Genomic DNA, 12,395 nt, shown 5'->3' with positions numbered 1-12,395 from the left:
GAAGACATTAATGTTTCTGAAGTAGTTCTGAAAGTTTATTTCGAAGATTAAAAAGCGGCGCCAGGAACGAATGAAAACAAGGCAAACATGTCTGTTTTTAAAATGTTTGTCCCACACATAAAACACTGCTAGTCTTCACTTGCAACTTGCACATTTTTTCAGGTATATGGTTTATAGCTGTGGCCCTCTCTGGCTGTTCAAGAATTGCTGTTACTTTATGTTATATACTTTTAATAACATTCATTTCTTTTGTTTTTTCCTCATCCTTATTCTTCTTCATTGTATATATTTTATGTTTATCTGAAAAGCACAACTTAGGTTATCACGGCTTTTTTTTTGACTTGTACAAGTAAACACAGTCCTATAAACGACTCATATTTATTGATTTTGATTGATTTCAAACTGAAGAACCTTTGTGTAAACACAGATTCATAGGAATATTTTGCCATTAACTTCCTTATTTTATACAAAATGAAAGCTTTGTCAGTTCATACTTGTAGAGGATGCTTTTATTCTGATGGAGTCTGGTCGGAAGTCTTGTTTTTGCCGTTTGAGTCATGTGACAGTCTGACGATCACGTGTCTATGCAGTGAACGTTCCACTGTTAACCTGATAACAGTTTAACAAACAGGACACTAAAACTTGTTTCATCTCCGTCTTTTAATGTCACCACTGATCTGCAGACAGATTCACAGAGAGCAACACATCGAGGCGTTTATCAGAACAAACCCACCATAAAACCAACATCATCTGAGGAGGCTGCACTGAAGGAAACCTCCATTTTTTTATCCATTAACATCAAAAACACAACAAGTGACCAAATTTCCCGTCACCACATTTTCTGATTTGAAGTTACACGATCTGTGCGACTTGTTTTCACTGAAGACATCAAAAACTCCCATCGTCTACATTTAATGATGCTGGGACGACTTCACTTACGTTAGTCTGATGGTGATAAAATTTATTTTGTGCTTCAATTTCAGGTTTTGCTAAAACATGTAATAAGCTGCTGCCGTGGCCTCCACAGCAAACAAACCGCTGTGACCTTTGACACCTCCCCTTCAGTACGAGACCCCCGAAACGCCTCAGACGAGACAGAGCGACAGAACACGAAGACAAACAGGAATGAACTGCGGCTTCTTCTGCTCTCACGTGCTTTTAAACTCTAGATCTTAAAGAGTTTGAGCTGAAACAAATGACTGACATGTTTGGACAGATGGATCCATCCAGCAGAGGAGGTCCAGAGACAGAAGCTTTAACTGTTTGCACATTTACTGCAGTTCTAACAAAAACAGAAACCAGAACCAGGATCAGTGTGGGCCAGTATCAGGAGGACGTGAGATGTGGTCTCAGCTTCAGAAAACCCTGTTGGCGCCTCACAGCAGCCGGGACGCTCCAACTTCAACGTCCAACACGGTGAAACTCATTCCTCCCGCAGCCAGGAGGAGGCGCTCCATCCTGCCTGTTTAAAGGAGGCAGGTGGAGGGTGGGTCGGTGGGTGGTGGAGGGGTTGGAGGTGGAGGCGCCGGGTCCTCCGGTGGCCTCCACCGTTCATCACCTCTTTACAGCGTTTTCATCACGGCGGGATCATGAAGAGAGAGCGAGCCGGGCAGCCGTTAGTCATCGGCGTCGGGTTTTAAAGGAGGGCCGCCGTCTTCAGAGGCGACGGGGAAGGTCTTCTTTCCTCGCCTCTGCACGTGATCCTCGTTCCTCTTCTCCAACGCCACGATCTGTCCGAGAGCACAGGAAGTGTTAACTGGTTCTTCAGGCAGGTTTCTCTACGTGACTCTCTGGAACACCAACTCTCACTGTGTGTGTGTGTGTGTGTGTGTGTGTGTGTGTGTGTGTGTGTGTTACCTCAGCGATGAACTCCGCCTCGTCCTCTGCACCAACAGGGATGTTCAGTCCGCTCACGGCGTTGAACAGCTCGTACACGCTCATCGCCTCGCTCACCCCTCTCTTCTGGAAAAACTGAGGCGCACAAACACGACCAGAGTTTCTTCAGTCGTCTCAAACTAATGCAACAACTTGACTAGATCAATAACTTTGATCTTTTCTGATCTTTGGCTGGCGCTACTAGCTTCTGTTAGCTAGTTAGCTCAGTTAGCTGCACCGCTAATGGCCCTATGAGCTGACTGGAGCTGGAATATTTTCACTCCTAACTTGAGAACAGAGTTTGTGTTTGTTGTGACAGTGAAAGACGTTGATGAATTTTATTTTGTTTTATGATGAGTTAACTTTAAGCTCATCTTCACTCAGTAAAAGAGAGAAACGGTTGTATTTTTCCATTTGATGGACCACAGCTAGCTGGTTAGCATGCTAACTACAGCGGACACGTTCGCATCGGTGACTTCATTTCCATGTTGGAGCGTTTAAACTGAACCTCTGGTCGTTTCTCACATGATGCACCTTCAGACCGAATCAACCCTTCTAACGAGAGCTGCATCGTGTGGGTTAAATTAGCTGTTACCGTGGAAACGTTCTTGCAGTCTCTGAAGAGGAACTCCAAGCCGTGAGGATGGGTGGGCTCGACGGACTGACTGACGTCTATCAGCCACACCTACAACACACACACACACACACACACACACACACACACACACATTAGAGCAGCACTGCGGTGGGTGAGGGATTGAGTCACAACAACAGTGTGAAGGCAGGAAGAGAAAAGAAGAGTGAAGAGAGAATCAATGAGTTAACATGACAACTAAAGTGAGGAGGAGGAGGAGGAGGAGGAGGAGTGGACAGAGGAAGGCAAAAGAAAAGAATTCAGAAGGATTAAAACGGGTGAAACAGAAAGGCAAAGAGGAAAAAACCTGAAAGAGCAGAACTGATGAAGAAGGATGGAAGATTTAAGGAACTTTAAAGAACTAAGAATAAAGAGGTGGAAGGAAGCAGATAAAGAAAAGGAAGAGGATGACTGACAGTCGTACCTTCCCTTCATGCCACAGCATGTTGTATTCACTGAGATCAGCGTGGACCAGATTACACTCCTGATACAACAACTGCATCAACTGCACAGACGGGGGGTGGAGGGGTGGAGAGAGAGAGAGGGAGGGGGGAGAGAGGGAGGGAGGGGGGAGAGAGACACGTAAAAGGTGGTTTAAAGTCTCACAAACGTCTCGGCACTCGTTCTGTCATACTGAACGCCGCTGCATGTTTGAAACAACATATTACACATCACGTACACACACAGTACAAAGAGTACTCGCAGTACTGCGTACGTACATGAAGGACCTGGTAGAAGGCGTTCTTCATGTCCTCTGAGCCCAGCAGGACGTCTTTGAGTTTGGGAGCGGGAACGTGGTCTTTACCGATGAATGACATCACCAGGATGTGCTTCTTCAGCAGCACCACCTCTGGACAGGGAATCTCCGCCTTCTTCATCCTGCACACACACACACACACACACACACACACACACACACATTTCCACCAGGGCTTCAATTTCCACAAGATGAATTTCTGAAAAGCTGAAGTGGCAGCAGGCGGCAGGCGGGGGCTCACCTGCTCAGGTTGTGCATCTCCTTCTCCGCCCACAGCCTGATGACCTTGCGTGGGTTCAGTTTGCTGAAGCGATCCTTGAAGCGATAGTCGTCTTTGATGTAGCGGTCTCTGTTCTTGAACTCGTTGAGCGTCGTCTTAAAAACCTTCAGCACCACTTCGTCTGGGACAGGCTGCTCCTCCAGGCTGAGACACACACACACACACACACACACACACACAGAGTGTTTCTTTAAGGCTTTTTCTGACTGTGGCTGGACCTCATGCCTTCCTGCTGCTCCACCCACCTCCCCCCGTCGGCGTGGAAGACGACAGACTCTTTCCCCGTGCTGATGCAGCCGTTGATGTTCTCCAGCACGCCGGCGTTCACCATCTTATACATGAGCAGACGAGTGCGAGGGTCCACCGCTTGTTCCTGAGGAGAGAGGAGGGAGAGCGATGAAGGAGCGAGAATGAGTGTGCGTCAACGCGTGGCATTCGAGGAGCGTGTGTTCGTGTGCGTACGGCGGTGGAGTGCTCCTTCTTCTCGTGCAGCCTGGCGCTGCGTCTCTGCTCGCTGTAGCAGTGCTGCTTCAGAGAGTTAAACACCTGATTGGACAACTTCAGGTCCATTCCCAAGCCATCGCCGACATGGACCTCTGGAGCGAACTGGAGGAAGAGGAGAGGATGCAGTGACATGCTACAACATGCCTGGCTGAGCTGTGTGTGTGTGTGTGTGTTAGAGAGCAGGCGGCGGTCTTACGTTGTCCATGCGCGCCGTGTTCTTGCGGCCGCAGGTCACCTCGTCGTGTTTGGTGGTGATGTTCTTGCCTTTCCCGGCAAAGCCTCTCCGCGGCGTCGTCTGAGGCTTTTCTGGAGGATCAAACACACGCAGCTTTAGAGTCTGTGCGATAATCGCCTCGTCCACAGTCACGTCACATCTGTCTCGGCCACCTTTGACCCGACCCAAAGTCTCAGCAACAATGGCTGAACAGAGTGTCCACTTATCAGCTCAGAGTGGACGTCCTGAGCAGTGTGGGGCTGTGAGGTGTAAGGAGTCACGTTACCAGCTCTGTAGGGGTCGTGTCTCGTGTCCTGCCAGTCCACCTCGTCCTCTGAGCTGTCGCTGTCCTCATACGGATGGACCATACGGTAGTTCTCAAAGGAGATGGACACTGGAAACAGACAGAAACAGCCCTGAAAAACTGATCCCGCTCATCGTTCTTGAACTCCTGCGTCTGTGTATTTTAACGGACTGCAGCTGGACGACTGTGTCTTCGTAAGTGTGTCTCACTGCTGTGGTTCTACCTTTGCTGTCCCCGTTGAACTTCTTCTCCTCTCGCCGGAGCTGATCATCAAACTCGCGGTCGAACTGCATCTGTAGCATCTGGGCGAGCATCAGGTCGCTGGTCGTATCCGAAACTTCATCTGACAACAACAGCTCCGCCCCGGGACTGAGAGACAGACAGACGGACGGAGACAGACGGAGACGGAGGGTAAAGAAGGAGCGACAGGACAACAAAGACACAGGGACTGGTTCCTCCTTGATAACAATCCATTTAATTTATGTTAATGTTCAGTTAATTAAATAAACAATAATCCTTCACACTGACTGAACAAAGAAACTCAAACAAACTTGAATTTCAAAACTGATCGTTCAGACTCTTATTCAGTCGCTCTGTTGATGTAAAGCATTTTCATCAAATACAGAAATGAATAAGTTAATTAAAGTCCTCATTACACAACCACTAAAAACTGTTTCAGAGCACGAGCTCCACTGCAGCTGATTGATAACCTGCCGAAATGTCAACCGGCTAATCAATCAGACCAATCAGAGGCGAGTTCAGAAACATCTTAATGAAGCATTTTACACTTTAGACTGACTCAGTGAGCGCAGGGAAGGCGTTCTCCTCCTCCTCCATCTGTCTGGCCAGCTGCTCGCTCATCACATCGGCCAGGGAGCAGGCCGGGGCCGCCGGGCCCACTGGGCCCCACGGGCTCTGGGCAAGAAAACACACACTTTGTGATCAATATCCCGCTTTGGATCACAGACTCTCCTTATTCTAATGTCATTCAAGTTTGACCACGAGGTTCACTGAGGTCATCATGACCCCTGACAACATGGTGCTCTGTCATTAGATTATTTTCAATACTCAGTGAGTCTTGTGATCTGTAAAATGTCAAAAAGAAAGAAAGAAGACAAAATATGGAGGTGGACAAGTGGAAATCTTGAGAGAAACACGCTACAAGCTTAAAATGTCCAGATGGAAAACACCAAACCAAACCAGGCCGCATTACGTCATTTACAGAGTGACGCAGCAGAAATACAGAGTGAGTCACAGTGACAGAAACCACAGAAGAAGAAGTGAGACACAGACATGTTGAGACCTGTCTGAGCGGACCCCGCCCCCAGCCTCCTTCAGGGACACGCCCACAACATTTCGAAGTTAAATTCTTAAATTAAATTAATAACACGTTTGTTTTAAGTAAAACATGAACACTCATGAACACGTTGGATATCAACACGACTAATTAAAAATAATTAAACTGACACCAAAACATGGAAAGACACAGCTCTGCTAACTGTTAGCTGCGACATTTGTCACCATTTAACCTTTAGCCTGAAGATGTCTGACAGTCTGGGTTCCATCGTTCGCTCCATATTATCGTGTTAAGACGTGATTAATAGGACTTTAAGTCTAGAGGTTCGTTTTAGGTTATGAATTCACACTGTGGTAATCGTCTCCTTTGGGTAACTTCAAGGCTAACTGGCGACTGAAGTGACGCGGTTAGCACAAATAGGTCAACGTCTCCGTTTATTTCACTGTGGAACTTGTGCCAAAATACGCGCAGTCCTGGCACACCCAACGGCCGACAGCTGCGGGGTTATCTGTCCGCTCACAGCGAACTCACTTCAGCCTTTTAAGGACAAGACTGACTGCGAGGCCATGTTGGATAATGACGACCAGAAGCTAACACTAGCAGGCTAATACTAGCTAACGCCGTAAAGTCAAACGACGAGTACAAGACACAGAAAAAGCAGGAGAGCTTCGTACCTTTGGTGTTTCTGCTGTGACCCCTGATTGATCCATGTTTACAGAACGATTAATCGATTCTTGCCTTGAAGAGTGAATGGTGGCTAGCCGCTGAGCTAACGTTAGCACGCTCTGAGGGCAGATTGGGCGACTGAAACGTCCAAAAAAAGTAACTGACAGCAGCGTCCGCGATGTGACACTACAGACAACTGTCGTATAAACTTCCGCGAATACAAAAAGATTATTTAAAAGTCAGTAACAAGGGTTTTTTAAAATAACCCGAAGGCTGAAACGAGGTAGAGAAGCTTTCAGTGAGGTGTTTCCCAGCTGAGTGGACTCTGGCACAACAGGAAATACGTCATAACTTTCGAGGAAGCTTCAATGCGCCTTCATAATAAACGACCTGCCGCTCAGAAATCTGAAATCAGAAGTACCTTATTGATCCCTGAGGGGAAACTGTTTATCGAGGTCTTCTTGAGCTTTATCATCAATATGTAATAGAGCCTGAAACGAATAATCATTTATCGATTAGCTGAAAGACCGAAATTAATGGTTTTGATAATGAATTCATCGTTTGAGTATATTTTCAGGCGAATATGTCAGTCAGTCTCTAATTCCGTCTTCTCCAGTGTGAGGAGTTGCTGTTTCACTCTGATTAAAGTCAGTGTAAATATCTTTGAATTTTGGACTGTTTAGACTTATAGATGGACAAAACAAGACCTTTGAAGACATTACCCTGAGAAAATGTTCACAATTTGCTAATATTTCTTTGAGAAATTGATTAATTGATTAATCTTGAGTGCAATGAACATATTAACCAATAATGACTGAATGAATAATGAAGTTTTACTGCACAGTTTGTCCCTTTGGACAGAAATAAGAGCATTTATACAAAAAAATTGACCAAAACACACTTTTGTGCAAATTTGCAACATATAGCCTAAATCACTGACACTGGACAAGTTCACAAGCCAAAAACAAAAACAAACAAACAAACAAAACAAGAATTTGTAAACCGGAAGCCATGTTGTTGTTGTTGTTGTTGTTGTTGTTGTTGTTGTTGTTGTCGGGAGCAGTAATGTTAAAATAGTAACAGTAACTTAATATTCTTCTTCTTCTAACTTCATAGGTTCATAACAGTATAAAAAATCAAATATGTAATAATGTATAATAATAAAGTACAACAATAAATAACATAATAATGCAAATACATCTGATGCAAAAGTAGGAAATGCTGTGAATTAAAATACTGTGTATAAATACAGTATTCGTTTTGTTTCGCTGACTTCCTGCAGCCTGTAAGCGCATAAATGCGTGTACCCGTGCGCGCGCCTCAGATACTTCGTGTACTACAACCTACAATCTGTCCAGGTTACATCGTGAACGCGCATGGCCGTCAAGATGCTGTCACACAGGCAGCAGCGTCCAGGTACGTAAAGTCAGACTGTGTTAACAGGAGAACGACCGGAAACCAGTAGAGCGTGGCTTCAAAATTAAAGCGCGGAATTTGTAATTTTGGAAAACAAACACAAAATGTACCAAAAGACCTTGTTGGAATCAAAATATTGATTATTGTCTGGTTGAAAAACAGTCCGGTACAAACACAGACAGTTTCTCTTAGTGCTGTTATTTTTTATCTATTTATCAAAACTGTTAATGATTAATTTTTTAAGTCAATTATCTGGCAAAAACGTTGCTTCCCTGATTGTATCTATTTTGTCATTATATCATCTATTATCAGTTGTTCAAACAAAACAAGATATTTTAATGTTTACAAAATGTTTACCATTTCCTGAGGTTTTGAAGGCTAATCGATTGAAAAATCTAACTGATAGAATATTTGATGATGAACACAGCACACACTGCTTGTGTGGGTAATTTATTTCTTTATCCTTTTTTATCTATATATTGTTTTTCTGCCATTTATCTATTAGAAAAATTTGGTATTGGTTTATTTAGCTAACTCAATACGATATAAATCATGAACAAACTGAATTATATATTTTCTGCATGTATTTTTCATTTGTGCATGTAGGATTGTGTGTTCATATGTATAAACACACGCCTGCTTGTGTGGGAATTGTTTTTCTTTCTTTTTTTATGTCAGTGTATTGGTTTATATTTGGCTATTAACGATATTAACTAAATCAATAAAAAATACATCAGAAAAAAAAGCCAAAAGTTAAGAAGAGTGAAACGTGGAGTCTTATGATATTATGGATTATATTTTACTTCATGAAATGTCGTGATTTCATCAGCGCAGAGAACCTTCGTGGGTTTGGTCTCTGACAAAATTGAAGCTGGTCAAAACGGCATTTATTTTGACAGTGATGACCGGAAGTCGCGCTGTTCGTTTTGAAAACTTGACGGTTTGGGAGCATCCTGACGTCTCGTCGGAGCACAAAGTGAAAACGCATCTCGGTGTGATCGTCCTCCGCACGTTACGATGCCCGCACGGATCCTCGCGGCCTCCAGTCGCCTCTGACGCCTTCAGGGACTTTTCTTCAGATTTTTTCCTGTTCGGTCGGTTTTAATTTTGACGGAAACCTCTTTTGTCCGCGGGATACCGATGGCCACCACCGCCGCCGTCCCCAGCATCAGCACCACCACCGGAGGGCCGTCGGGCCGGCCAGGACGGCCGGGATTCAACCAGCACACCTAGCGGGTCGCTTCACTGTGAGTCCTTCAACGAGAATCTCTTTAAAAAACAGTAAAATCCACCAAACTGCGCCTCATCCCACACTAATGGGCTCACTTGAGGAGGATGCTCTGACATTTTTACCTCCTTGTGAGGACATTTGGCGAGGACACGCGCGCACGCACACTGCCTACACATCATAAGGGTCACTTTTCTCATGACACTGACTGGAATCTGACTGTTTTCGTCCATTTTCAACATTCCCCTTCAGTTTTTGTCTCCATCATTGAACCAGAGCAGCATCCAGGCAGCTCAGATGCTTTTATGTCTCAGTGGTGGAAATGTGAAATAGAGCCCTGTGGGACCTTCCACTGTCTCTGGTTTTCATTATGTTGTCTCAGTGGACAGGGATTGGACAACATCTGACAGAATTAATGAGAGCGGCAGATGGGGACGGGTTGGGTTGGGGGTGGGGTGTTTGGTGGGTGGGCAGGAGGTCATCTTAGGCCCCGACCCCCATATGAGCTGAAGTTAAAAGAAGGAAAAAGCTAACCTTTATTGATCCCGCTCATTGACACTGAACAGCAGCAGCTGTGAGTGAACACACACAGTGGCTGTAAATGAGTAAATGTGGAGTGAAAAATAAAAAATATGGGCTGAGATATGATCATGGATCGGACAAAATGTGCAGAGACAAAAGGTGCTTCATGATTTCTACGGCAAACATAACAGAAGTGAAAGGAGGACAAAAACAGTCCCAGATACAGCTGCAGTAAAACACGACTGCAGCCACGCCAGCTGCTCCAAGGCTGTGCTAAATGCTAACATGCTATCAGTAGCAGGTATCATACTGACAGTGTTCACCATCTTAGTTCAGCCTGTTAGCATGCTAACAGTTGCTAATTAGCTCTTAACACAGAGTTATAAATAAAAACAGCTTCTACAAGCACAGCTGAAACGATTAGTTGATAAATCAATAAGTTGATTCAGAGAAAATCATGAATAATCATTAAAATGATTCTTTCTGTCAAATCCTGTGATGTTTAATCTTCTCAGATGTTTGATTTGCTGCTTTTCCTCTCAATGATCTGAATGTGTTTGTAATCATGTGGAGCTTTGGACTGTTGGTTGGACCAAACAAACACGGTGAAGGTGTCACTTTGGCTCATTGTGACCACATTTCTCACTATTTTCACAATGTTTCCAAAGCAAACGATCAATGGATCAATGGATCAATGGAGAAATGATCAGCAGATTGATCCAGAATGAAGAGAATCATTAGTTTCTGAGCTCCACCTCAACCAACTCCAACAGGAACATCCTGCTGAGACATGATTGAGGAGACACAGTAATCCAATGAGACCAGAGACAAGAGGACAGCAGACACAGGAGACACTTTACTGCACTCAGTACTTTGATTAATTGAAGTACTTTTTCCTGATTATATTGACATACCTTTGCTTTTTGAATGCAGGATTTTACAGTGTGTTAATAGTACTTTTACTGCAGTAAATGATCTGAATACTTCCTCCACCAAGAAGTTAATCATTTTTCTTCAGTAAAAGTACAAAAGTCAAAACATGCTTAAAGCACCAAGAGTAAAAGTACTCATTAAGTAGAGTGGCCCATTTCAGAATAATGTATATAATATACACATATTCTAAGTACTGATATATTAATGTGTTCGTCAGTTTGATGTTGCAGTTAAGTACAAATATCTTAAAATTGTACTTCAGTCACAGTACTTGAGTAAATGTACACCGCTGCAGTAAATCGACTTTCATTGAATGTAGGCATCGACTTCTGACAAGGTTCAAAAATACTGCAATCAGCCGATAAAATACTATGTGTGTGTATTTTTGACTGTCGACCACGAAGCAGAAAAGAGGGTCTTTAAAGACGGCTTCGTGCTCTGTAACTCCTCGTCTCTCCTCTCTCCTGTAGGCTGAGGACGCCCCATCACACCCAGCTGCCTTAACTGACCTTTGACCCCAGTGCAGAACATCATCATCATCGTCGTCATCATCATGAGGAAGCAGAGCATCTGATAAAACCTGAAACCAGAACCTGAACGATGACAGAGAGCAGGAGGAGGAGGAGGGAGCTGTGAGACGCTCGACGGGAAGAAAGTCGGGACAAAAAGGATGAGAAGTCCAGGACTGTCCTTTCTTCAGGTGCTGTTCACGTCTCTGCCATGACCGAGACCCTCTGAGGACCAGCAACAGACTCAAGTCCACAATCCAAAACCAAAAACAGGGACGTCCAGCGTCCTCAGAACCAACGATGTAGAAGAAGACAGCGGAGACGATTGTTGATCCGTCCAGCTAAACGCCGTCAAAGACCACCGCGACTGTCTGTCCCTGACCAGACCTGGGGTCAGCTGAGGAGCGTTTCAGTTTTTTCTATAAATGTGGAATTTAAAATCAAAGACTTCACAAACACAGACAGCACATAAGATTGTGTTTCAGATAAAAGGGCAAATTTACCGCTTCGACAACCAAACTGAGCCACTGAAGATTGTAGAACAGAACCGAAGCGTCCGGAAACACGTCCAGCAGCTGGAACGAAGCTCAGAGGCTTAAACGGCAGAAAGACGAAGCTCTTCATCTACAGTCGGTGCAGAAACAGTTTGGACTCCATGATGACGCATCTGCACGCAGGTTTGAGCTCCGAGACGACGGAGAAGGCTCGCTTAGAGCTGAACGAAAACCCGGACACGCTGCACCAGGACATCCAGCAGGTACGCACACGATACCTGACCGCGATTAGCTAATGTTAGCACGTTCATGCTAACATTCAGCTCCAAGCACGGCTTGTAGAGTATTACGCTGCTGCTATTCCCCACAAATATCATTTGCCAAGACAAACAAGGTGTTAGTCCGTCTCTCGATACTGTCTGACTTCCTGTCTGGCCCTCAGCTTCAAGCCCATTGGTTCCTGCTGAAGAGGTAAATCTCAAATCTAGAGCTTCATTTTTTAAAACAGCTGCTCAACAGGAGGAAGTAGTGAACTTGTTTGGACTATTTTCAGCAGCAGATGAATCCACATTTGGTGCTGTAGTGTTTGTGGCAGCAGGACGGAGTCAGAATAAACTGCAGAGTGTATGTTCATGGTGAGGAGGAAGATGATTGGTCAGGCTGTGACACACACACAGAACCCGTTACTGTTACTGAATCCCCCCAGTGTGGGCTCAATAAAGTCTTATCTTATCTTATCTTATCTTATCTAAGTGCAGCGCT

General features: G+C 44.7%; 2 protein-coding genes across 2 annotated transcripts in view; one reads left to right on the top strand and one right to left on the bottom strand.

The window, feature by feature from the left end:
• Window positions 1-642: 642 nt before the first annotated feature.
• Window positions 643-6,864, bottom strand: riok3 (RIO kinase 3 (yeast)). Its single transcript, XM_076761747.1, has 13 exons — window positions 6,540-6,864; window positions 5,368-5,483; window positions 4,792-4,937; window positions 4,551-4,658; window positions 4,247-4,356; window positions 4,009-4,152; window positions 3,792-3,919; window positions 3,508-3,690; window positions 3,229-3,388; window positions 2,934-3,014; window positions 2,471-2,560; window positions 1,858-1,971; window positions 643-1,730 (listed from the first exon to the last, which is right to left on the bottom strand). The coding sequence occupies exons 1-13, from the start codon at window positions 6,573-6,575 to the stop codon at window positions 1,617-1,619; spliced, it is 1,530 nt and encodes a 509-aa protein (XP_076617862.1). The 5' UTR covers window positions 6,576-6,864; the 3' UTR covers window positions 643-1,616.
• A 2,038-nt stretch (window positions 6,865-8,902) lies between these two features.
• Window positions 8,903-12,395, top strand: part of LOC143314461 (clavesin-1-like) — a 7,948-nt gene continuing 4,455 nt past the window's right edge. The window contains exons 1-2 of the mRNA XM_076721488.1: window positions 8,903-9,194; window positions 11,101-11,896. Coding sequence (XP_076577603.1) covers window positions 11,795-11,896 — 102 coding nt within the window. The 5' untranslated portion in view covers window positions 8,903-9,194; window positions 11,101-11,794. The remainder of the gene's footprint in view (window positions 9,195-11,100; window positions 11,897-12,395) is intronic.

This window comes from Chaetodon auriga, chromosome 21 (assembly GCF_051107435.1).
Source record: "Chaetodon auriga isolate fChaAug3 chromosome 21, fChaAug3.hap1, whole genome shotgun sequence".
In the NCBI taxonomy this organism is placed as follows: domain Eukaryota; kingdom Metazoa; phylum Chordata; class Actinopteri; order Chaetodontiformes; family Chaetodontidae; genus Chaetodon; species Chaetodon auriga.
The sequence above is the reverse complement of the archived record's forward strand: the minus strand, read 5'-3'. Positions and strand labels throughout refer to the sequence as shown.